Below are 26313 nucleotides of genomic sequence, written 5' to 3'. Positions count from 1 at the left end.
GATAACAGTGCCAGTCATAGTGCCGTGATAACAGTGCCAGTCATAGTGCCGTGATAACAGAGCCAGTCATAGTGCCGTGATAACACTGCCAGTCATAGTGCCGTGATAACAGTGCCAGTCATAGTGCCGTTATAACAGTGCCAGTCATAGTGCCCTGATAACAGTGCCAGTCATAGTGCCGTGATAACAGTGCCAGTCATAGTGCCGTGATAACAGTGCCAGTCATAGTGCCGTGATAACAGTGCCAGTCGTAGTGCCGTGATAACAGAGCCAGTCATAGTGCCGTGATAACAGTGCCAGTCATAGTGCCGTGATAACAGAGCCAGTCGTAGTGCCGTGATAACAGAGCCAGTCGTAATGCTGTGATAACAGTGCCAGTCATAGTTCCGTGATAACAGAGCCAGTCGTAGTGCCGTGATAACAGTGCCAGTCGTAGTGCCGTGATAGCAGAGCCAGTCGTAGTGCTGTGATAACAGTGCCAGTCATAGTTCCGTGATAACAGAGCCAGTCGTAGTGCCGTGATAACAGTGCCAGTCGTAGTGCCGTGATAACAGTGCCAGTCGTAGTGCCGTGATAACAGAGCCAGTCGTAGTGCCGTGATAACAGTGCCAGTCGTAGTGCCGTGATAACAGTGCCAGTCATAGTGCCGTGATAACAGTGCCAGTCATAGTGCCGTGATAACAGTGCCAGTCATAGTGCCGTGATAACAGTGCCAGTCATAGTGCCGTGATAACAGTGCCAGTCATAGTGCCGTGATAACAGAGCCAGTCATAGTGCCGTGATAACACTGCCAGTCATAGTGCCGTGATAACAGTGCCAGTCATAGTGCTGTGATAACAGAGCCAGTCGTAGTGCCGTGATAACACTGCCAGTCATAGTGCCGTGATAACAGTGCCAGTCATAGTGCCGTGATAACAGAGCCAGTCATAGTGCCGTGATAACAGTGCCAGTCATAGTGCCGTGATAACAGTGCCAGTCATAGTGCCGTGATAACAGTGCCAGTCATAGTGCCGTGATAACAGTGCCAGTCATAGTGCCGTGATAACAGTGCCAGTCATAGTGCTGTGATAACAGAGCCAGTCGTAGTGCCGTGATAACAGTGCCAGTCGTAGTGCCGTGATAACAGTGCCAGTCATAGTGCCGTGATAACAGTGCCAGTCATAGTGCCGTGATAACAGAGCCAGTCATAGTGCCGTGATAACAGTGCCAGTCATAGTGCCGTGATAACAGTGCCAGTCATAGTGCCGTGATAACAGTGCCAGTCATAGTGCCGTGATAACAGTGCCAGTCATAGTGCCGTGATAACAGAGCCAGTCATAGTGCTGTGATAACAGAGCCAGTCGTAGTGCCGTGATAACAGTGCCAGTCATAGTGCCGTGATAACAGAGCCAGTCATAGTGTCGTGATAACACTGCCAGTCATAGTGCCGTGATAACAGAGCCAGTCATAGTGCCGTGATAACAGTGCCAGTCATAGTGCCGTGATAACTCTGCCAGTCATAGTGCCGTGATAACAGTGCCAGTCATAGTGCCGTGATAACAGAGCCAGTCATAGTGCCGTGATAACAGTGCCAGTCATAGTGCCGTGATAACAGTGCCAGTCATAGTGCCGTGATAACAGTGCCAGTCATAGTGCCGTTATAACAGTGCCAGTCATAGTGCCGTGATAACAGAGCCAGTCATAGTGCCGTGATAACACTGCCAGTCATAGTGCCGTGATAACAGTGCCAGTCATAGTGCCGTGATAACAGTGCCAGTCATAGTGCCGTGATAACAGTGCCAGTCATAGTGCCGTGATAACAGTGCCAGTCATAGTTCCGTGATAACAGTGCCAGTCATAGTGCCGTGATAACAGTGCCAGTCATAGTTCCGTGATAACAGTGCCAGTCATAGTGCCGTGATAACAGTGCCAGTCATAGTGCCGTGATAACAGAGCCAGTCATAGTGTCGTGATAACAGAGCCAGTCATAGTGCCGTGATAACAGAGCCAGTCATAGTGCCGTGATAACAGAGCCAGTCATAGTGCCGTGATAACACTGCCAGTCATAGTGCCGTGATAACAGTGCCAGTCATAGTGCCGTTATAACAGTGCCAGTCATAGTGCCGTGATAACAGTGCCAGTCATAGTGCCGTTATAACAGTGCCAGTCATAGTGCCGTGATAACAGTGCCAGTCATAGTGCCGTGATAACAGAGCCAGTCATAGTGCCGTGATAACAGTGCCAGTCATAGTGCCGTGATAACAGTGCCAGTCATAGTGCCGTGATAACAGAGCCAGTCATAGTGCCGTGATAACACTGCCAGTCATAGTGCCGTGATAACAGTGCCAGTCATAGTGCCGTTATAACAGTGCCAGTCATAGTGCCCTGATAACAGTGCCAGTCATAGTGCCGTGATAACAGTGCCAGTCATAGTGCCGTGATAACAGTGCCAGTCATAGTGCCGTGATAACAGTGCCAGTCGTAGTGCCGTGATAACAGAGCCAGTCATAGTGCCGTGATAACAGTGCCAGTCATAGTGCCGTGATAACAGAGCCAGTCGTAGTGCCGTGATAACAGAGCCAGTCGTAATGCTGTGATAACAGTGCCAGTCATAGTTCCGTGATAACAGAGCCAGTCGTAGTGCCGTGATAACAGTGCCAGTCGTAGTGCCGTGATAGCAGAGCCAGTCGTAGTGCTGTGATAACAGTGCCAGTCATAGTTCCGTGATAACAGAGCCAGTCGTAGTGCCGTGATAACAGTGCCAGTCGTAGTGCCGTGATAACAGTGCCAGTCGTAGTGCCGTGATAACAGAGCCAGTCGTAGTGCCGTGATAACAGTGCCAGTCGTAGTGCCGTGATAACAGTGCCAGTCGTAGTGCCGTGATAACAGAGCCAGTCGTAGTGCCGTGATAACAGAGCCAGTCATAGTGCCGTGATAACAGAGCCAGTCATAGTGCCGTGATAACAGTGCCAGTCGTAGTGCCGTGATAACAGTGCCAGTCGTAGTGCCGTGATAACAGTGCCAGTCATAGTGCCGTGATAACAGTGCCAGTCATAGTGCCGTGATAACAGAGCCAGTCATAGTGCCGTGATAACAGTGCCAGTCATAGTGCCGTTATAACAGAGCCAGTCATAGTGCCGTGATAACAGTGCCAGTCGTAGTGCCGTGATAACAGTGCCAGTCGTAGTGCCGTGATAACAGTGCCAGTCATAGTGCCGTGATAACAGTGCCAGTCATAGTGCCGTGATAACAGAGCCAGTCATAGTGCCGTTATAACAGTGCCAGTCATAGTGCCGTGATAACAGTGCCAGTCATAGTGCCGTTATAACAGTGCCAGTCATAGTGCCCTGATAACAGAGCCAGTCATAGTGCCGTGATAACAGTGCCAGTCATAGTGCCCTGATAACAGAGCCAGTCATAGTGCCGTGATAACAGAGCCAGTCATAGTGCCGTTATAACAGTGCCAGTCATAGTGCCGTGATAACAGTGCCAGTCATAGTGCCGTTATAACAGTGCCAGTCATAGTGCCCTGATAACAGAGCCAGTCATAGTGCCGTTATAACAGTGCCAGTCATAGTGCCCTGATAACAGAGCCAGTCATAGTGCCGTGATAACAGTGCCAGTCATAGTGCCCTGATAACAGAGCCAGTCGTAGTGCCGTGATAACAGTGCCAGTCATAGTGCCGTTATAACAGTGCCAGTCATAGTGCCCTGATAACAGAGCCAGTCATAGTGCCGTTATAACAGTGCCAGTCATAGTGCCGTGATAACAGAGCCAGTCGTAGTGCCGTGATAACAGTGCCAGTCATAGTGCCGTGATAACAGTGCCAGTCATAGTGCCGTTATAACAGTGCCAGTCATAGTGCCCTGATAACAGAGCCAGTCATAGTGCCGTGATAACAGTGCCAGTCATAGTGCCCTGATAACAGTGCCAGTCATAGTGCCGTGATAACAGTGCCAGTCATAGTGCCGTGATAACACTGCCAGTCATAGTGCCCTGATAACAGTGCCAGTCATAGTGCCGTGATAACAGTGCCAGTCATAGTGCCGTGATAACACTGCCAGTCATAGTGCCGTTATAACAGTGCCAGTCATAGTGCCGTTATAACAGAGCCAGTCATAGTGCCGTGATAACAGAGCCAGTCATAGTGCCGTGATAACAGTGCCAGTCATAGTGCCCTGATAACAGTGCCAGTCATAGTGCCGTGATAACAGTGCCAGTCATAGTGCCGTGATAACACTGCCAGTCATAGTGCCGTTATAACAGTGCCAGTCATAGTGCCGTGATAACAGAGCCAGTCATAGTGCCGTGATAACAGTGCCAGTCATAGTGCCGTGATAACAGTGCCAGTCATAGTGCCGTTATAACAGTGCCAGTCATAGTGCCCTGATAACAGTGCCAGTCATAGTGCCGTGATAACAGTGCCAGTCATAGTGCCGTGATAACACTGCCAGTCATAGTGCCGTTATAACAGTGCCAGTCATAGTGCCGTTATAACAGTGCCAGTCATAGTGCCCTGATAACAGTGCCAGTCATAGTGCCGTGATAACAGTGCCAGTCATAGTGCCGTGATAACAGTGCCAGTCATAGTGCCGTGATAACAGTGCCAGTCATAGTGCCGTGATAACAGTGCCAGTCATAGTGCCGTGATAACAGTGCCAGTCGTAGTGCCGTGATAACAGAGCCAGTCGTAGTGCCGTGATAACAGTGCCAGTCATAGTGCCGTGATAACAGAGCCAGTCGTAGTGCCGTGATAACAGTGCCAGTCGTAGTGCCGTGATAACAGTGCCAGTCGTAGTGCCGTGATAACAGAGCCAGTCGTAGTGCCGTGATAACAGTGCCAGTCGTAGTGCCGTGATAACAGAGCCAGTCGTAGTGCCGTGATAACAGTGCCAGTCGTACTGCCGTGATAACAGTGCCAGTCATAGTGCCGTGATAACAGTGCCAGTCATAGTGCCGTGATAACAGTGCCAGTCATAGTGCCTTGATAACAGTGCCAGTCATAGTGCCGTGATAACAGTGCCAGTCATAGTGCCGTGATAACAGTGCCAGTCATAGTGCCGTGATAACAGTGCCAGTCATAATGCCGTGATAACAGAGCCAGTCATAGTGCCGTGATAACAGTGCCAGTCATAGTGCCGTGATAACAGAGCCAGTCATAGTGCCGTGATAACAGTGCCAGTCATAGTGCCGTGATAACAGAGCCAGTCATAGTGCCGTGATAACAGTGCCAGTCATAGTGCCGTGATAACAGAGCCAGTCATAGTGCCGTGATAACAGTGCCAGTCATAGTGCCGTGATAACAGAGCCAGTCATAGTGCCGTGATAACAGTGCCAGTCATAGTGCCGTGATAACAGTGCGAGTCATAGTGCCGTGATAACAGTGCCAGTCATAGTGCCGTGATAACAGTGCCAGTCATAGTGCCGTGATAACAGTGCCAGTCATAGTGCCGTGATAACAGTGCCAGTCATAGTGCCGTGACAACAGAGCCAGTCATAGTGCCGTGACAACAGAGCCAGTCATAGTTCCGTGATAACAGTGCCAGTCATAGTGCCGTGATAACAGTGCCAGTCATAGTGCCGTGATAACAGAGCCAGTCATAGTGCCGTGATAACAGTGCCAGTCATAGTGCCGTGATAACAGAGCCAGTCATAGTGCCGTGATAACAGTGCCAGTCATAGTGCCGTGATAACAGTGCCAGTCATAGTGCCGTGATAACAGTGCCAGTCATAGTGCCGTGATAACAGTGCCAGTCATAGTGCCGTGATAACAGTGCCAGTCATAGTGCCGTGATAACAGAGCCAGTCATAGTGCCGTGATAACAGAGCCAGTCATAGTGCCGTGATAACAGTGCCAGTCATAGTGCCGTGATAACAGTGCCAGTCATAGTGCCGTGATAACAGAGCCAGTCATAGTGCCGTGATAACAGTGCCAGTCATAGTGCCGTGATAACAGTGCCAGTCATAGTGCCAGTGCCACTCGTAGTGCCGTGATAACAGAGCCAGTCATAGTGCCGTGATAACAGTGCCAGTCGTAGTGCCGTGATAACAGTGCCAGTCATAGTGCCGTGATAACAGAGCCAGTCGTAGTGCCGTGATAACAGTGCCAGTCGTAGTGCCGTGATAACAGTGCCAGTCATAGTGCCGTGATAACAGAGCCAGTCATAGTGCCGTGATAACAGTGCCAGTCATAGTGCCGTGATAACAGAGCCAGTCATAGTGCCGTGATAACAGAGCCAGTCATAGTGCCGTGATAACAGTGCCAGTCATAGTGCCGTGATAACAGTGCCAGTCATAGTGCCGTGATAACAGAGCCAGTCATAGTGCCGTGATAACAGTGCCAGTCGTAGTGCCGTGATAACAGTGCCAGTCATAGTGCCGTGATAACAGAGCCAGTCATAGTGCCGTGATAACAGTGCCAGTCGTAGTGCCGTGATAACAGTGCCAGTCATAGTGCCGTGATAACAGAGCCAGTCATAGTGCCGTGATAACAGAGCCAGTCATAGTGCCGTGATAACAGTGCCAGTCATAGTGCCGTGATAACAGTGCCAGTCATAGTGCCGTGATAACAGAGCCAGTCATAGTGCCGTGATAACAGAGCCAGTCATAGTGCCGTGATAACAGTGCCAGTCGTAGTGCCGTGATAACAGTGCCAGTCGTAGTGCCGTGATAACAGTGCCAGTCATAGTGCCATGATAACAGTGCCAGTCATAGTGCCGTGATAACAGTGCCAGTCATAGTGCCGTGATAACAGTGCCAGTCATAGTGCCGTGATAACAGAGCCAGTCATAGTGCCGTGATAACAGTGCCAGTCATAGTGCCGTGATAACAGTGCCAGTCATAGTGCCGTGATAACAGTGCCAGTCATAGTGCCGTGATAACAGTGCCAGTCATAGTGCCGTGATAACAGTGCCAGTCATAGTGCCGTGATAACAGAGCCAGTCATAGTGCCGTTATAACAGTGCCAGTCATAGTGCCGTGATAACAGTGCCAGTCATAGTGCCGTGATAACAGTGCCAGTCATAGTGCCATGATAACAGTGCCAGTCGTAGTGCCGTGATAACAGTGCCAGTCATAGTGCCGTGATAACAGTGCCAGTCATAGTGCCGTGATAACAGTGCCAGTCATAGTGCCGTGATAACAGTGCCAGTCATAGTGCCGTGATAACAGAGCCAGTCATAGTGCCGTGATAACAGAGCCAGTCATAGTGCCGTGATAACAGTGCCAGTCATAGTGCCGTGATAACAGTGCCAGTCATAGTGCCATGATAACAGTGCCAGTCGTAGTGCCGTGATAACAGTGCCAGTCATAGTGCCGTGATAACAGTGCCAGTCATAGTGCCGTGATAACAGAGCCAGTCATAGTGCCGTGATAACAGTGCCAGTCGTAGTGCCGTGATAACAGTGCCAGTCATAGTGCCGTGATAACAGTGCCAGTCATAGTGCCGTGATAACAGTGCCAGTCATAGTGCCGTGATAACAGTGCCAGTCATAGTGCCGTGATAACAGTGCGAGTCATAGTGCCGTGATAACAGTGCCAGTCATAGTGCCGTGATAACAGTGCCAGTCATAGTGCCGTGATAACAGTGCCAGTCATAGTGCCGTGATAACAGAGCCAGTCATAGTGCCGTGATAACAGAGCCAGTCATAGTGCCGTTATAACAGTGCCAGTCATAGTGCCGTGATAACAGTGCCAGTCATAGTGCCGTGATAACAGTGCCAGTCATAGTGCCGTGATAACAGTGCCAGTCATAGTGCCGTGATAACAGTGCCAGTCATAGTGCCGTGATAACAGAGCCAGTCATAGTGCCGTGATAACAGAGCCAGTCATAGTGCCGTTATAACAGTGCCAGTCATAGTGCCGTGATAACAGTGCCAGTCATAGTGCCGTGATAACAGTGCCAGTCATAGTGCCGTGATAACAGTGCCAGTCATAGTGCCGTGATAACAGTGCCAGTCATAGTGCCGTGATAACAGTGCCAGTCATAGTGCCGTGATAACAGAGCCAGTCATAGTGCCGTTATAACAGTGCCAGTCATAGTGCCGTGATAACAGTGCCAGTCATAGTGCCGTGATAACAGTGCCAGTCATAGTGCCGTGATAACAGTGCCAGTCATAGTGCCGTGATAACAGTGCCAGTCATAGTGCCGTGATAACAGAGCCAGTCGTAGTGCCGTGATAACAGTGCCAGTCATAGTGCCGTGATAACAGTGCCAGTCATAGTGCCGTGATAACAGTGCCAGTCATAGTGCCGTGATAACAGAGCCAGTCTTAGTGCCGTGATAACAGAGCCAGTCATAGTGCCGTGATAACAGTGCCAGTCATAGTGCCGTGATAACAGAGCCAGTCATAGTGCCGTGATAACAGTGCCAGTCGTAGTGCCGTGATAACAGAGCCAGTCATAGTGCCGTGATAACAGAGCCAGTCGTAGTGCCGTGATAACAGTGCCAGTCATAGTGCCGTGATAACAGTGCCAGTCATAGTGCCGTGATAACAGTGCCAGTCATAGTGCCGTGATAACAGAGCCAGTCTTAGTGCCGTGATAACAGTGCCAGTCATAGTGCCGTGATAACAGAGCCAGTCGTAGTGCCGTGATAACAGTGCCAGTCATAGTGCCGTGATAACAGTGCCAGTCATAGTGCCGTGATAACAGTGCCAGTCATAGTGCCGTGATAACAGAGCCAGTCTTAGTGCCGTGATAACAGAGCCAGTCATAGTGCCGTGATAACAGTGCCAGTCATAGTGCCGTGATAACAGAGCCAGTCATAGTGCCGTGATAACAGTGCCAGTCGTAGTGCCGTGATAACAGAGCCAGTCATAGTGCCGTGATAACAGAGCCAGTCATAGTGCCGTGATAACAGAGCCAGTCATAGTGCCGTGATAACAGTGCCAGTCATAGTGCCGTGATAACAGTGCCAGTCATAGTGCCGTGATAACAGAGCCAGTCATAGTGCCGTGATAACAGTGCCAGTCGTAGTGCCGTGATAACAGTGCCAGTCATAGTGCCGTGATAACAGAGCCAGTCATAGTGCCGTGATAACAGAGCCAGTCATAGTGCCGTGATAACAGTGCCAGTCATAGTGCCGTGATAACAGTGCCAGTCATAGTGCCGTGATAACAGTGCCAGTCATAGTGCCGTGATAACAGTGCCAGTCATAGTGCCGTGATAACAGTGCCAGTCATAGTGCCGTGATAACAGAGCCAGTCATAGTGCCGTGATAACAGAGCCAGTCATAGTGCCGTGATAACAGTGCCAGTCGTAGTGCCGTGATAACAGTGCCAGTCATAGTGCCGTGATAACAGTGCCAGTCATAGTGCCGTGATAACAGTGCCAGTCATAGTGCCGTGATAACAGTGCCAGTCATAGTGCCGTGATAACAGAGCCAGTCATAGTGCCGTGATAACAGAGCCAGTCATAGTGCCGTGATAACAGTGCCAGTCGTAGTGCCGTGATAACAGTGCCAGTCGTAGTGCCGTGATAACAGTGCCAGTCATAGTGCCGTGATAACAGTGCCAGTCATAGTGCCGTGATAACAGTGCCAGTCATAGTGCCGTGATAACAGAGCCAGTCATAGTGCCGTGATAACAGAGCCAGTCATAGTGCCGTGATAACAGTGCCAGTCGTAGTGCCGTGATAACAGTGCCAGTCGTAGTGCCGTGATAACAGTGCCAGTCATAGTGCCGTGATAACAGTGCCAGTCATAGTGCCGTGATAACAGAGCCAGTCATAGTGCCGTGATAACAGAGCCAGTCATAGTGCCGTGATAACAGTGCCAGTCATAGTGCCGTGATAACAGTGCCAGTCATAGTGCCGTGATAACAGTGCCAGTCATAGTGCCGTGATAACAGTGCCAGTCATAGTGCCGTGATAACAGTGCCAGTCATAGTGCCGTGATAACAGAGCCAGTCATAGTGCCGTGATAACAGAGCCAGTCATAGTGCCGTGATAACAGTGCCAGTCGTAGTGCCGTGATAACAGTGCCAGTCATAGTGCCGTGATAACAGAGCCAGTCATAGTGCCGTGATAACAGTGCCAGTCATAGTGCCGTGATAACAGTGCCAGTCATAGTGCCGTGATAACAGTGCCAGTCATAGTGCCGTGATAACAGTGCCAGTCATAGTGCCGTGATAACAGTGCCAGTCATAGTGCCGTGATAACAGAGCCAATCATAGTGCCGTGATAACAGAGCCAGTCATAGTGCCGTTATAACAGTGCCAGTCATAGTGCCGTGATAACAGTGCCAGTCATAGTGCCGTGATAACAGTGCCAGTCATAGTGCCGTGATAACAGAGCCAGTCATAGTGCCGTGATAACAGAGCCAGTCGTAGTGCCGTGATAACAGTGCCAGTCGTAGTGCCGTGATAACAGTGCCAGTCGTAGTGCCGTGATAACAGTGCCAGTCATAGTGCCGTGATAACAGTGCCAGTCATAGTGCCGTGATAACAGTGCCAGTCATAGTGCCGTGATAACAGTGCGAGTCATAGTGCCGTGATAACAGTGCCAGTCATAGTGCCGTGATAACAGTGCCAGTCATAGTGCCGTGATAACAGTGCCAGTCATAGTGCCGTGATAACAGAGCCAGTCATAGTGCCGTGATAACAGAGCCAGTCATAGTGCCGTGATAACAGAGCCAGTCATAGTGCCGTTATAACAGTGCCAGTCATAGTGCCGTGATAACAGTGCCAGTCATAGTGCCGTGATAACAGTGCCAGTCATAGTGCCGTGATAACAGTGCCAGTCATAGTGCCGTGATAACAGTGCCAGTCATAGTGCCGTGATAACAGAGCCAGTCATAGTGCCGTTATAACAGTGCCAGTCATAGTGCCGTGATAACAGTGCCAGTCATAGTGCCGTGATAACAGAGCCAGTCATAGTGCCGTTATAACAGTGCCAGTCATAGTGCCGTTATAACAGTGCCAGTCATAGTGCCGTGATAACAGTGCCAGTCATAGTGCCGTGATAACAGTGCCAGTCATAGTGCCGTGATAACAGTGCCAGTCATAGTGCCGTGATAACAGTGCCAGTCATAGTGCCGTGATAACAGAGCCAGTCGTAGTGCCGTGATAACAGAGCCAGTCGTAGTGCCGTGATAACAGAGCCAGTCTTAGTGCCGTGATAACAGTGCCAGTCATAGTGCCGTGATAACAGTGCCAGTCATAGTGCCGTGATAACAGTGCCAGTCATAGTGCCGTGATAACAGTGCCAGTCATAGTGCCGTGATAACAGAGCCAGTCATAGTGCCGTGATAACAGTGCCAGTCATAGTGCCGTGATAACAGTGCCAGTCATAGTGCCGTGATAACAGAGCCAGTCATAGTGCCGTGATAACAGTGCCAGTCATAGTGCCGTGATAACAGTGCCAGTCATAGTGCCGTGATAACAGAGCCAGTCGTAGTGCCGTGATAACAGTGCCAGTCATAGTGCCGTGATAACAGTGCCAGTCATAGTGCCGTGATAACAGAGCCAGTCATAGTGCCGTGATAACAGTGCCAGTCATAGTGCCGTGATAACAGAGCCAGTCATAGTGCCGTGATAACAGTGCCAGTCATAGTGCCGTGATAACAGTGCCAGTCATAGTGCCGTGATAACAGAGCCAGTCATAGTGCCGTGATAACAGTGCCAGTCATAGTGCCGTGATAACAGTGCGAGTCATAGTGCCGTGATAACAGTGCCAGTCATAGTGCCGTGATAACAGAGCCAGTCATAGTGCCGTGATAACAGTGCCAGTCATAGTGCCGTGATAACAGAGCCAGTCATAGTGCCGTGATAACAGTGCGAGTCATAGTGCCGTGATAACAGTGCCAGTCATAGTGCCGTGATAACAGTGCCAGTCATAGTGCCGTGATAACAGTGCCAGTCATAGTGCCGTGATAACAGTGCCAGTCATAGTGCCGTGATAACAGTGCCAGTCATAGTTCCGTGATAACAGTGCCAGTCATAGTGCCGTGATAACAGTGCCAGTCATAGTGCCGTGATAACAGTGCCAGTCATAGTGCCGTGATAACAGTGCCAGTCATAGTGCTGTGATAACACTGCCAGTCATAGTTCTGTGATAACAGTGCCAGTCATAGTGCCGTGATAACAGTGCCAGTCATAGTGCCGTGATAACAGTGCCAGTCATAGTGCCGTGATAACAGTGCCAGTCATAGTGCCGTGATAACAGAGCCAGTCATAGTGCTGTGATAACAGAGCCAGTCATAGTGCCGTGATAACAGTGCCAGTCATAGTGCCGTGATAACAGTGCCAGTCATAGTGCCGTGATAACAGTGCCAGTCATAGTGCCGTGATAACAGTGCCAGTCATAGTGCCGTGATAACAGAGCCAGTCATAGTGCCGTGATAACAGTGCCAGTCATAGTGCCGTGATAACAGTGCCAGTCATAGTGCCGTGATAACAGTGCCAGTCATAGTGCCGTGATAACAGTGCCAGTCATAGTGCCGTGATAACAGTGCCAGTCATAGTGCCGTGATAACAGTGCCAGTCATAGTGCCGTGATAACAGTGCCAGTCATAGTGCCGTGATAACAGTGCCAGTCATAGTGCCGTGACAACAGTGCCAGTCATAGTGCCGTGATAACAGAGCCAGTCATAGTGCCGTGATAACAGTGCCAGTCATAGTGCCGTGACAACAGTGCCAGTCATAGTGCCGTGATAACAGTGCCAGTCATAGTGCCGTGATAACAGTGCCAGTCATAGTGCCGTGATAACAGAGCCAGTCATAGTGCCGTGACAACAGAGCCAGTCATAGTTCTGTGATAACAGTGCCAGTCATAGTGCCGTGATAACAGTGCCAGTCATAGTGCCGTGATAACAGAGCCAGTCATAGTGCTGTGATAACAGAGCCAGTCATAGTGCTGTGATAACAGAGCCAGTCATAGTGCCGTGATAACAGTGCCAGTCATAGTGCCGTGATAACAGTGCCAGTCATAGTGCCGTGATAACAGAGCCAGTCATAGTGCCGTGATAACAGTGCCAGTCATAGTGCCGTGATAACAGTGCCAGTCATAGTGCCGTGATAACAGTGCCAGTCATAGTGCCGTGATAACAGTGCCAGTCATAGTGCCGTGATAACAGAGCCAGTCATAGTGCCGTGATAACAGTGCCAGTCATAGTGCCGTGATAACAGAGCCAGTCATAGTGCCGTGATAACAGTGCCAGTCATAGTGCCGTGATAACAGAGCCAGTCATAGTGCCGTGATAACAGTGCCAGTCATAGTGCCGTGATAACAGTGCCAGTCATAGTGCCGTGATAACAGTGCCAGTCATAGTGCCGTGATAACAGAGCCAGTCATAGTGCCGTGATAACAGTGCCAGTCATAGTGCCGTGATAACAGTGCCAGTCATAGTGCCGTGATAACAGTGCCAGTCATAGTGCCGTGATAACAGTGCCAGTCATAGTGCCGTGATAACAGTGCCAGTCATAGTGCCGTGATAACAGAGCCAGTCATAGTGCCGTGATAACAGTGCCAGTCATAGTGCCGTGATAACAGTGCCAGTCATAGTGCCGTGATAACAGTGCCAGTCATAGTGCCGTGATAACAGAGCCAGTCATAGTGCCGTGATAACAGTGCCAGTCATAGTGCCGTGATAACAGTGCCAGTCATAGTGCCGTGATAACAGTGCCAGTCATAGTGCCGTGATAACAGTGCCAGTCATAGTGCCGTGATAACAGTGCCAGTCATAGTGCTGTGATAACAGAGCCAGTCATAGTGCCGTGATAACAGTGCCAGTCATAGTGCCGTGATAACAGTGCCAGTCATAGTGCCGTGATAACAGAGCCAGTCATAGTGCCGTGATAACAGTGCCAGTCATAGTGCCGTGATAACAGAGCCAGTCATAGTGCCGTGATAACAGTGCCAGTCATAGTGCCGTGATAACAGAGCCAGTCATAGTGCCGTGATAACAGTGCCAGTCATAGTGCCGTGATAACAGTGCCAGTCATAGTGCCGTGATAACAGTGCCAGTCATAGTGCCGTGATAACAGTGCCAGTCATAGTGCCGTGATAACAGTGCCAGTCATAGTGCCGTGATAACAGAGCCAGTCATAGTGCCGTGATAACAGTGCCAGTCATAGTGCCGTGATAACAGTGCCAGTCATAGTGCCGTGATAACAGTGCCAGTCATAGTGCCGTGATAACAGAGCCAGTCATAGTGCCGTGATAACAGTGCCAGTCATAGTGCCGTGATAACAGTGCCAGTCATAGTGCCGTGATAACAGTGCCAGTCATAGTGCCGTGATAACAGTGCCAGTCATAGTGCCGTGATAACAGTGCCAGTCATAGTGCCGTGATAACAGAGCCAGTCATAGTGCCGTGATAACAGTGCCAGTCATAGTGCCGTGATAACAGTGCCAGTCATAGTGCCGTGATAACAGAGCCAGTCATAGTGCCGTGATAACAGTGCCAGTCATAGTGCCGTGATAACAGAGCCAGTCATAGTGCCGTGATAACAGTGCCAGTCTTAGTGCCGTGATAACAGAGCCAGTCATAGTGCCGTGATAACAGAGCCAGTCATAGTGCCGTGATAACAGTGCCAGTCATAGTGCCGTGATAACAGAGCCAGTCATAGTGCCGTGATAACAGTGCCAGTCATAGTGCCGTGATAACAGTGCCAGTCATAGTGCCGTGATAACAGAGCCAGTCATAGTGCCGTGATAACAGTGCCAGTCATAGTGCCGTGATAACAGTGCCAGTCATAGTGCCGTGATAACAGTGCCAGTCATAGTGCCGTGATAACAGAGCCAGTCATAGTGCCGTGATAACAGTGCCAGTCATAGTGCCGTGATAACAGTGCCAGTCATAGTGCCGTGATAACAGAGCCAGTCATAGTGCCGTGATAACAGTGCCAGTCATAGTGCCGTGATAACAGTGCCAGTCATAGTGCCGTGATAACAGAGCCAGTCGTAGTGCCGTGATAACAGTGCCAGTCGTAGTGCCGTGATAACAGTGCCAGTCGTAGTGCCGTGATAACAGTGCCAGTCATAGTGCCGTGATAACAGTGCCAGTCATAGTGCCGTGATAACAGTGCCAGTCATAGTGCCGTGATAACAGAGCCAGTCGTAGTGCCGTGATAACAGTGCCAGTCATAGTGCCGTGATAACAGTGCCAGTCATAGTGCCGTGATAACAGTGCCAGTCATAGTGCCGTGATAACAGAGCCAGTCATAGTGCCGTGATAACAGTGCCAGTCTTAGTGCCGTGATAACAGAGCCAGTCATAGTGCCGTGACAACAGAGCCAGTCATAGTGCCGTGATAACAGTGCCAGTCATAGTGCCGTGATAACAGTGCCAGTCATAGTGCCGTGATAACAGAGCCAGTCATAGTGCTGTGATAACAGAGCCAGTCATAGTGCCGTGATAACAGAGCCAGTCATAGTGCCGTGATAACAGAGCCAGTCATAGTGCCGTGATAACAGAGCCAGTCATAGTGCCGTGATAACAGAGCCAGTCATAGTGCCGTGATAACAGAGCCAGTCATAGTGCCGTGATAACAGAGCCAGTCATAGTGCCGTGATAACAGTGCCAGTCATAGTGCCGTGATAACAGTGCCAGTCATAGTGCCATGATAACAGTGCCAGTCATAGTGCCATGATAACAGTGCCAGTCATAGTGCCGTGATAACAGTGCCACTCGTAGTGCCGTGATAACAGAGCCAGTCATAGTGCCGTGATAACAGTGCCAGTCGTAGTGCCGTGATAACAGTGCCAGTCGTAGTGCCGTGATAACAGAGCCAGTCGTAGTGCCGTGATAACAGTGCCAGTCGTAGTGCCGTGATAACAGTGCCAGTCATAGTGCCGTTATAACAGTGCCAGTCATAGTGCCGTGATAACAGTGCCAGTCATAGTGCCATGATAACAGTGCCAGTCATAGTGCCGTGATAACAGTGCCAGTCATAGTGCCATGATAACAGTGCCAGTCATAGTGCCGTGATAACAGAGCCAGTCATAGTGCCGTGATAACAGTGCCAGTCATAGTGCCGTGATAACAGTGCCAGTCATAGTGCCGTGATAACAGAGCCAGTCATAGTGCCATGATAACAGTGCCAGTCATAGTGCCGTGATAACAGAGCCAGTCATAGTGCCGTGATAACAGTGCCAGTCATAGTGCCGTGATAACAGAGCCAGTCATAGTGCCGTTATAACAGTGCCAGTCATAGTGCCGTGATAACAGTGCCAGTCATAGTGCCATGATAACAGTGCCAGTCATAGTGCCGTGATAACAGTGCCAGTCATAGTGCCATGATAACAGTGCCAGTCATAGTGCCGTGATAACAGTGCCAGTCATAGTGCCGTGATAACAGTGCCAGTCATAGTGCCATGATAACAGTGCCAGTCATAGTGCCGTGATAACAGTGCCAGTCATAGTGCCATGATAACAGTGCCAGTCATAGTGCCGTGATAACAGTGCCACTCGTAGTGCCGTGATAACAGAGCCAGTCATAGTGCCGTGATAACAGTGCCAGTCGTAGTGCCGTGATAACAGTGCCAGTCATAGTGCCGTGATAACAGAGCCAGTCGTAGTGCCGTGATAACAGTGCCAGTCGTAGTGCCGTGATAACAGTGCCAGTCGTAGTGCCGTGATAACAGTGCCAGTCGTAGTGCCGTGATAACAGTGCCAGTCGTAGTGCCGTGATAACAGTGCCAGTCGTAGTGCCGTGATAACAGTGCCAGTCGTAGTGCCGTGATAACAGTGCCAGTCATAGTGCCGTGATAACAGAGCCAGTCATAGTGCCGTGATAACAGAGCCAGTCATAGTGCCGTGATAACAGTGCCAGTCATAGTGCCGTGATAACAGTGCCAGTCATAGTGCCGTGATAACAGAGCCAGTCATAGTGCCGTGATAACAGTGCCAGTCGTAGTGCCGTGATAACAGTGCCAGTCATAGTGCCGTGATAACAGAGCCAGTCATAGTGCCGTGATAACAGTGCCAGTCGTAGTGCCGTGATAACAGTGCCAGTCATAGTGCCGTGATAACAGAGCCAGTCATAGTGCCGTGATAACAGTGCCAGTCATAGTGCCGTGATAACAGAGCCAGTCATAGTGCCGTGATAACAGTGCCAGTCATAGTGCCGTGATAACAGTGCCAGTCATAGTGCCGTGATAACAGTGCCAGTCATAGTGCCGTGATAACAGTGCCAGTCATAGTGCCGTGATAACAGTGCCAGTCATAGTGCCGTGATAACAGTGCGAGTCATAGTGCCGTGATAACAGTGCCAGTCATAGTGCCGTGATAACAGTGCCAGTCATAGTGCCGTTATAACAGTGCCAGTCATAGTGCCGTTATAACAGTGCCAGTCATAGTGCCGTGATAACAGAGCCAGTCATAGTGCCGTGATAACAGAGCCAGTCATAGTGCCGTGATAACAGTGCCAGTCATAGTGCCGTGATAACAGAGCCAGTCATAGTGCTGTGATAACAGTGCCAGTCATAGTGCCGTGATAACAGTGCCAGTCATAGTGCCGTGATAACAGTGCGAGTCTTAGTGCCGTGATAACAGTGCCAGTCATAGTGCCGTGATAACAGTGCTAGTCATAGTGCCGTTATAACAGTGCCAGTCATAGTGCCGTGATAACAGTGCCAGTCATAGTGCCATGATAACAGTGCCAGTCATAGTGCCGTGATAACAGTGCCAGTCATAGTGCCGTGATAACAGTGCCAGTCATAGTGCCGTGATAACAGAGCCAGTCATAGTGCCGTGATAACAGTGCCAGTCGTAGTGCCGTGATAACAGTGCCAGTCATAGTGCCGTGATAACAGAGCCAGTCATAGTGCCGTGATAACAGTGCCATTCATAGTGCCGTGATAACACTGCCAGTCATAGTGCCGTGATAACAGTGCCAGTCATAGTGCCGTGATAACAGAGCCAGTCGTAGTGCCGTGATAACAGTGCCAGTCATAGTGCCATGATAACAGAGCCAGTCATAGTGCCGTGATAACAGTGCCAGTCGTAGTGCCGTGATAACAGTGCCAGTCATAGTGCCGTGATAACAGTGCCAGTCATAGTGCCGTGATAACAGTGCCATTCATAGTGCCGTGATAACACTGCCAGTCATAGTGCCGTGATAACAGTGCCAGTCATAGTGCCGTGATAACAGAGCCAGTCGTAGTGCCGTGATAACAGTGCCAGTCATAGTGCCATGATAACAGAGCCAGTCATAGTGCCGTGATAACAGTGCCAGTCATAGTGCCGTGATAACAGTGCCAGTCATAGTGCCGTGATAACAGTGCCAGTCATAGTGCCGTGATAACAGTGCCAGTCATAGTGCCGTGATAACAGTGCGAGTCATAGTGCCGTGATAACAGTGCCAGTCATAGTGCCGTGATAACAGTGCCAGTCATAGTGCCGTTATAACAGTGCCAGTCATAGTGCCGTGATAACAGTGCCAGTCATAGTGCCGTGATAACAGTGCCAGTCATAGTGCCGTGATAACAGTGCCAGTCATAGTGCCGTGATAACAGTGCCAGTCATAGTGCCGTGATAACAGTGCCAGTCATAGTGCCGTGATAACAGAGCCAGTCATAGTGCCGTGATAACAGTGCCAGTCATAGTGCCGTGATAACAGTGCCAGTCATAGTGCCGTGATAACAGTGCCAGTCATAGTGCCGTGATAACAGAGCCAGTCATAGTGCCGTGATAACAGAGCCAGTCGTAGTGCCGTGATAACAGTGCCAGTCATAGTGCCGTGATAACAGAGCCAGTCATAGTGCCGTGATAACAGAGCCAGTCATAGTGCCGTGATAACAGAGCCAGTCATAGTGCCGTGATAACAGTGCGAGTCATAGTGCCGTGATAACAGTGCCAGTCATAGTGCCGTGATAACAGTGCCAGTCATAGTGCCGTTATAACAGTGCCAGTCATAGTGCCGTGATAACAGTGCCAGTCATAGTGCCGTGATAACAGTGCCAGTCATAGTGCCGTGATAACAGTGCCAGTCATAGTGCCGTGATAACAGTGCCAGTCATAGTGCCGTGATAACAGTGCCAGTCATAGTGCCGTGATAACAGAGCCAGTCATAGTGCCGTGATAACAGTGCCAGTCATAGTGCCGTGATAACAGTGCCAGTCATAGTGCCGTGATAACAGTGCCAGTCATAGTGCCGTGATAACAGAGCCAGTCATAGTGCCGTGATAACAGAGCCAGTCGTAGTGCCGTGATAACAGTGCCAGTCATAGTGCCGTGATAACAGAGCCAGTCATAGTGCCGTGATAACAGAGCCAGTCATAGTGCCGTGATAACAGAGCCAGTCATAGTGCCGTGATAACAGAGCCAGTCATAGTGCCGTGATAACAGAGCCAGTCATAGTGCCGTGATAACAGTGCCAGTCATAGTGCCGTGATAACAGTGCCAGTCATAGTGCCGTGATAACAGAGCCAGTCATAGTGCCGTGATAACAGAGCCAGTCATAGTGCCGTGATAACAGTGCCAGTCATAGTGCCGTGATAACAGAGCCAGTCATAGTGCCGTGATAACAGTGCCAGTCATAGTGCCGTGATAACAGAGCCAGTCGTAGTGCCGTGATAACAGTGCCAGTCATAGTGCCGTGATAACAGTGCCAGTCATAGTGCCGTGATAACAGTGCCAGTCATAGTGCCGTGATAACAGTGCCAGTCATAGTGCCGTGATAACAGTGCGAGTCGTAGTGCCGTGATAACAGTGCCAGTCATAGTGCCGTGATAACAGTGCCAGTCATAGTGCCGTTATAACAGTGCCAGTCATAGTGCCGTGATAACAGTGCCAGTCATAGTGCCGTGATAACAGTGCCAGTCATAGTGCCGTGATAACAGAGCCAGTCATAGTGCCGTGATAACCGTTCCAGTCATAGTGCCGTGATAACAGTGCCAGTCATAGTGCCGTGATAACAGTGCCAGTCATAGTGCCGTGATAACAGAGCCAGTCATAGTGCCGTGATAACAGAGCCAGTCGTAGTGCCGTGATAACAGTGCCAGTCATAGTGCCGTGATAACAGAGCCAGTCATAGTGCCGTGATAACAGAGCCAGTCATAGTGCCGTGATAACAGTGCCAGTCATAGTGCAGTGATAACAGAGCCAGTCATAGTGCTGTGATAACACTGCCAGTCATAGTGCCGTGATAACAGAGCCAGTCATAGTGCCGTGATAACAGAGCCAGTCATAGTGCTGTGATAACACTGCCAGTCATAGTGCCGTGATAACAGAGCCAGTCATAGTGCCGTGATAACAGAGCCAGTCATAGTGCCGTGATAACAGTGCCAGTCATAGTGCCGTGATAACAGAGCCAGTCGTAGTGCCGTGATAACAGAGCCAGTCATAGTGCCGTGATAACAGAGCCAGTCATAGTGCCGTGATAACAGAGCCAGTCGTAGTGCCGTGATAACAGTGCCAGTCATAGTGCCGTGATAACAGTGCCAGTCATAGTGCCGTGATAACAGAGCCAGTCATAGTGCCGTGATAACAGAGCCAGTCGTAGTGCCGTGATAACAGTGCCAGTCATAGTGCCGTGATAACAGAGCCAGTCATAGTGCCGTGATAACAGTGCCAGTCATAGTGCCGTGATAACAGAGCCAGTCATAGTGCCGTGATAACAGAGCCAGTCATAGTGCCGTGATAACAGTGCCAGTCATAGTGCCGTGATAACAGTGCCAGTCATAGTGCCGTGATAACAGAGCCAGTCATAGTGCCGTGATAACAGAGCCAGTCGTAGTGCCGTGATAACAGTGCCAGTCATAGTGCCGTGATAACAGTGCCAGTCATAGTGCCGTGATAACAGAGCCAGTCATAGTGCCGTGATAACAGTGCCAGTCATAGTGCAGTGATAACAGAGCCAGTCATAGTGCTGTGATAACACTGCCAGTCATAGTGCCGTGATAACAGAGCCAGTCATAGTGCCGTGATAACAGAGCCAGTCATAGTGCCGTGATAACAGAGCCAGTCATAGTGCCGTGATAACAGAGCCAGTCATAGTGCCGTGATAACAGAGCCAGTCATAGTGCCGTGATAACAGAGCCAGTCATAGTGCCGTGATAACAGTGCCAGTCATAGTGCCGTGATAACACAGCCAGTCATAGTGCCGTGATAACAGAGCCAGTCATAGTGCCGTGATAACAGTGCCAGTCATAGTGCCGTGATAACAGAGCCAGTCATAGTGCCGTGATAACAGAGCCAGTCATAGTGCCGTGATAACAGAGCCAGTCATAGTGCCGTGATAACAGAGCCAGTCATAGTGCCGTGATAACAGTGCCAGTCATAGTGCCGTGATAACAGTGCCAGTCATAGTGCCGTGATAACAGAGCCAGTCATAGTGCCGTGATAACAGTGCCAGTCATAGTGCCGTGATAACAGTGCCAGTCATAGTGCCGTGATAACAGAGCCAGTCATAGTGCCGTGATAACAGAGCCAGTCATAGTGCCGTGATAACAGAGCCAGTCATAGTGCCGTGATAACAGTGCCAGTCATAGTGCCGTGATAACAGTGCCAGTCATAGTGCCGTGATAACAGTGCCAGTCATAGTGCCGTGATAACAGAGCCAGTCATAGTGCCGTGATAACAGTGCCAGTCATAGTGCCGTGATAACAGTGCGAGTCATAGTGCCGTGATAACAGAGCCAGTCATAGTGCCGTGATAACACTGCCAGTCATAGTGCCGTGATAACAGAGCCAGTCATAATGCCGTGATAACAGAGCCAGTCATAGTGCCGTGATAACAGAGCCAGTCATAGTGCCGTGATAACACTGCCAGTCATAGTGCCGTGATAACACTGCCAGTCATAGTGCCGTGATAACAGAGCCAGTCGTAGTGCCGTGATAACAGTGCCAGTCATAGTGCCGTGATAACAGTGCGAGTCATAGTGCCGTGATAACAGAGCCAGTCATAGTGCCGTGATAACACTGCCAGTCATAGTGCCGTGATAACAGAGCCAGTCATAATGCCGTGATAACAGTGCCAGTCATAGTGCCGTGATAACAGAGCCAGTCATAGTGCCGTGATAACACTGCCAGTCATAGTGCCGTGATAACAGAGCCAGTCATAGTGCCGTGATAACAGAGCCAGTCATAGTGCCGTGATAACAGTGCCAGTCATAGTGCCGTGATAACAGAGCCAGTCATAGTGCCGTGATAACAGTGCCAGTCATAGTGCTGTGATAACACTGCCAGTCATAGTGCCGTGATAACAGTGCCAGTCATAGTGCCGTGATAACAGAGCCAGTCATAGTGCCGTGATAACAGTGCCAGTCATAGTGCTGTGATAACACTGCCAGTCATAGTGCCGTGATAACAGAGCCAGTCATAGTGCTGTGATAACAGAGCCAGTCATAGTGCCGTGATAACAGAGCCAGTCATAGTGCCGTGATAACAGTGCCAGTCATAGTGCCGTGATAACAGAGCCAGTCATAGTGCCGTGATAACAGTGCCAGTCATAGTGCCGTGATAACAGTGCCAGTCATAGTGCCGTGATAACAGTGCCAGTCATAGTGCCGTGATAACACTGCCAGTCATAGTGCCGTGATAACAGTGCCAGTCATAGTGCTGTGATAACAGAGCCAGTCATAGTGCTGTGATAACAGAGCCAGTCATAGTGCCGTGATAACAGAGCCAGTCATAGTGCCGTGATAACAGTGCCAGTCATAGTGCCGTGATAACAGAGCCAGTCATAGTGCCGTGATAACAGTGCCAGTCATAGTGCCGTGATAACAGAGCCAGTCATAGTGCTGTGATAACAGAGCCAGTCATAGTGCCGTGATAACAGTGCCAGTCATAAATCCTCAAAACAGAGACAGCCAAGGTGCCATAATATATCAGGGACAGATCCAGTGACCTTATAACCACAGTGCTCCTATAAGAGTACCAGCTACGGTGCCCTAGAACTGAGCCAGCCACGCTGCTCTCATAACAATTCCAGCCATAGTAACCCCATAACAGAGTCAAACACAGCTTCCTCATAACTGTATCAACCATGGTACCACTATACAGTCTAATAAAGCTGCCCATAACAGTACCATATGAGGGTAAAATACAGCTTCCTCATAAAAGGACCAACCATAGCACTCCCAATAACAGGGCCAGTTGCAGTGACAACCATAATACTACAATAGCACAGTGTTGCCCATGAGAGAGCCAACCCCATGTTTCCAATAACAGTACCAACTACAGCTCCACCAGAACAGAGCCAAGCAAAGCCCTCTACTAAGAGTGCCAGCTAATGTCTCCCAGAGCAGATCCAGCCACATCACACCAACAAGTGTCAACCATAGAGGTTATATAGTATACATTTACCTCCACCACCTCCATAATTAACTCTAGCTGGAAGATCACAGATGACATCCAAAGTTCTGGTGACGGCGAGAAGCCTGGGAGGCTCGGCATTCATTTAGTTTATGGCTCAATCAAGAAAATCTAGAGGACCCCTAGATAAAATGGTGGACACATACATTTATTCCATCCCTACTGTAAACTAGACGTGGTGTTTCTAATCTAATCTGGCGAACTTCTAACCATGATCCAAGGAAAACCAAAGTTCAATAGATCCAAACCTGAGAGCTAACTGGAAGTCAGCAACAATTTGAATGTAGTTTTCACTGTAACTGGAGTAGTAGTCTGGGAATATCTCAGCATCAAGCCACCAAGTGCCCCATATTGACTCCTACATAGAGTTTTGCCTTGCCCTAGTTGTGTTACGTAGCTGAGAGCTAACAGAAAAGCAGTACAATTTTGCATTCCTCTGTCCTGTTGCTTGACTAGATGTAGAACATGAATATAGTACCTGAATGTCATGATGATCGCTGCGCTCCTCATGTTGACATAGCTGGAGAACTTCTATTTGAGCATATGTTCCTGATTCTTTGAGGATCATCCTTGTCCTTTTGGAGTCTTGATGTATCTGCTTGTGTTCCCTTCCATCCTATCTTATACATATTTGCAGTTAGTGTAAAACTCTAAGTCATTTCCATGTCTTCATCCGTCACTCTTTCTTTCATAAACTTGGTAGAACACGAAATGTTGGGCTCTTTTTCAGATCAAAGTAATCAATCATCTTTTTGCTCCTCAGTATGGTATATTTTATGGTGTACTTCTTTCTAATGATTCACTCCTACTTTTCACTCTCATGGACCTATTCCTTACACCCAATGTAGTCCGCTCTCTTTCCTCCCCAGGTTCTCACCCATAACCATTGACAGTGTTACCAATCTTGCCGGAGTCAGTTTGACAGGTCCTACCTCTGCCGGCTGGTGCATCTTTGTCTACAACCTGTCTCCAGAGGCTGACGAGAGCGTCCTGTGGCAACTGTTTGGGCCATTCGGTGCAGTGACAAACGTCAAAGTTATCCGGGACTTCACCACGAACAAGTGCAAAGGTTTCGGATTCGTCACCATGACAAACTACGACGAAGCGGCCATGGCCATTGCCAGTCTGAACGGATACCGACTGGGGGATAGGGTCCTGCAAGTTTCATTCAAAACTAGTAAACAACACAAAGCATGAAAGACGGAATTGAGTGGATGGTAGGGAGAGTGAGAGAGAAGGTGTTAAGGCAAGAGGGTAGAATTAAGGTATGCCAATGTCTAGACATACATCACATTCTGACACTCTTGAAAATCTTGAAATTATAGACAAGGAAATAAAGCTTGATTCGTGCTCAGCACAAAGATGAGCTTCCTGTGGTCTACCAGGATTGGATCCATTGGTTCTTCCTGTGGTCTACCAGGATAGGATCCATTGGTTCTTCCTGTGTTCTATCAGGACTGGATCCATTGGATTTACCTGTGGTCTACCATTATTGGATCCATTGGTTCTTCCTGTGGTCTACCAGGATTGGATCCATTGGTTATTCCTGTGGTCTACCAGGTTTGGATCCATTGGTTCTTCCTGTGGTCTACCAGGATTGGATCCAATGGTTCTTCCTGTGGTCTACCAGGATTGGATCCATTGGTTCATAGTTGACCACTTCTAGGACTTGGGAGCCAATTCTGATTGTTCTAGGGTTTTATGAAGGGTCTGACGCCACTGGTGCCAACAAGCTGGGCATATGGCCTGCTAAATGGTTACCTGTCTTAGAGCTTTCAGAACTTGGTGTAACCACAAGATGTGATTGGGCACCATCTAAAATGAGCAAAAATTCGGGTAAAAAAAGTGTCCCACCTCCATGGTCAGAACGGGTTGACATTTCAAGTAAGATAGAACGTGTTTGGTTTTTAACCTCTCTCACTTTGGTCGTGAACTGGTTTACTAACCTGCTGCCGTACGGCTTAGCACCATTTCACTGCCTCTACCCCTTATCCCATTCCCACCACTCGATATCCTCTCTTCTCCTTAAGAGTAATAAAACAAAGAAATGAGAGCAGAAACGAGAGAACAAAAAAAAAATATCTATTTTTATAAAAAAGGAGAAAAAAAAATCTCAATGAGCATTTTAAGCCTTTCGCACTTGTCCCAAAATAAAGAGTCCATGAAAAATATATAGGTACATAATAATAGGTCTTTTAAATCATTACGGGGTAAAGCAACAGAACAAATAAACAGAAAAATAACGAACAAACACAAAAAGAAACTTTTTTCTACCAGACAAAACAACCCCTTTTCCATGCTTGTGGCTTCCAAGAAGAATTAAAGTTAACATATTATGCAAAAATAACTTGGGGGTCACAAAAATGTTGAAATTTCATATTTACATTTATGTTGGTGCAGTAAAAAAAAAAAATTTTTTGATCATTTTATTTATTTTTTTAAGTTTGTATTTTGTGGATTGGTCATAAAAAGGATGGTCATATTCGCTTCAGGAACACAACAGAGAAATACACAACTTGCAATAATTCATATCATTTTACTTCCCCCAAGTTGTTATTGCCTAAGAGAAAACAAAATGAAATATCCGAACCTGTGATGCATTTTAGATTTGAACTGCAATATATTTATATGTTCCGGGATTCCCAATTTTTGGGACTTGTTTAAAAGACTTTTCATTCAGACTGTCTTTATATATTTTACACAGTGGCCCCTGTTTTATTAATTAAAACATGCGACATCCATCATCATAATGGAAGATCCCCCCAAAATTGTGTATTTTTTATTAATTATTATTATCGTTGTTATTATTATTATTAAACATTATGCCAGGCTTGGGTTAAAATGTCTAGACTGGTTAAAAGTTAAGCTTCAGTCCCACTTATCAAAAGAAAAAGGAAGAAATCAAAAAATTTCCAATTTTTATTTTCATTAATTAAAAAATATTAGAATAAAAACAGTTTTTTTTTTCGATTCCAACACTCAACCAGAAGCAGAAAATTATTATTAGGATATAATGTCTTACATTGAGAATCAGCCCTCTTCTCTACTATTGGAATTTGATAGACTTCTAAAAAGTTTT

The 26313-nt window shown here is 48.6% G+C and overlaps 1 protein-coding gene across 5 annotated transcripts in view; it reads left to right on the top strand.

Annotated features, from left to right (window-relative positions):
• ELAVL3 (ELAV like RNA binding protein 3) overlaps nt 1-26112 on the top strand; it is a 153760-nt gene extending 127648 nt beyond the window's left edge. For 3 of the 5 annotated variants that reach the window (XM_073587450.1, XM_073587449.1, XM_073587453.1), the window contains one exon: nt 24083-26112. In XM_073587450.1, coding sequence (XP_073443551.1) covers nt 24083-24431 — 349 coding nt within the window. In that variant the 3' untranslated portion in view covers nt 24432-26112. The remainder of the gene's footprint in view (nt 1-24082) is intronic. The other 2 variants (XM_073587451.1, XM_073587454.1) reach the window with 1 other exon arrangement.
• The last annotated feature ends 201 nt before the right edge of the window (nt 26113-26313 follow it).

Source organism: Dendrobates tinctorius, unplaced genomic scaffold, assembly GCF_039654945.1.
Source record: "Dendrobates tinctorius isolate UK_male_01 unplaced genomic scaffold, ASM3965494v1 ptg000099l, whole genome shotgun sequence".
NCBI lineage: Eukaryota > Metazoa > Chordata > Amphibia > Anura > Dendrobatidae > Dendrobates > Dendrobates tinctorius.
The sequence above is the reverse complement of the archived record's forward strand: the minus strand, read 5'-3'. Positions and strand labels throughout refer to the sequence as shown.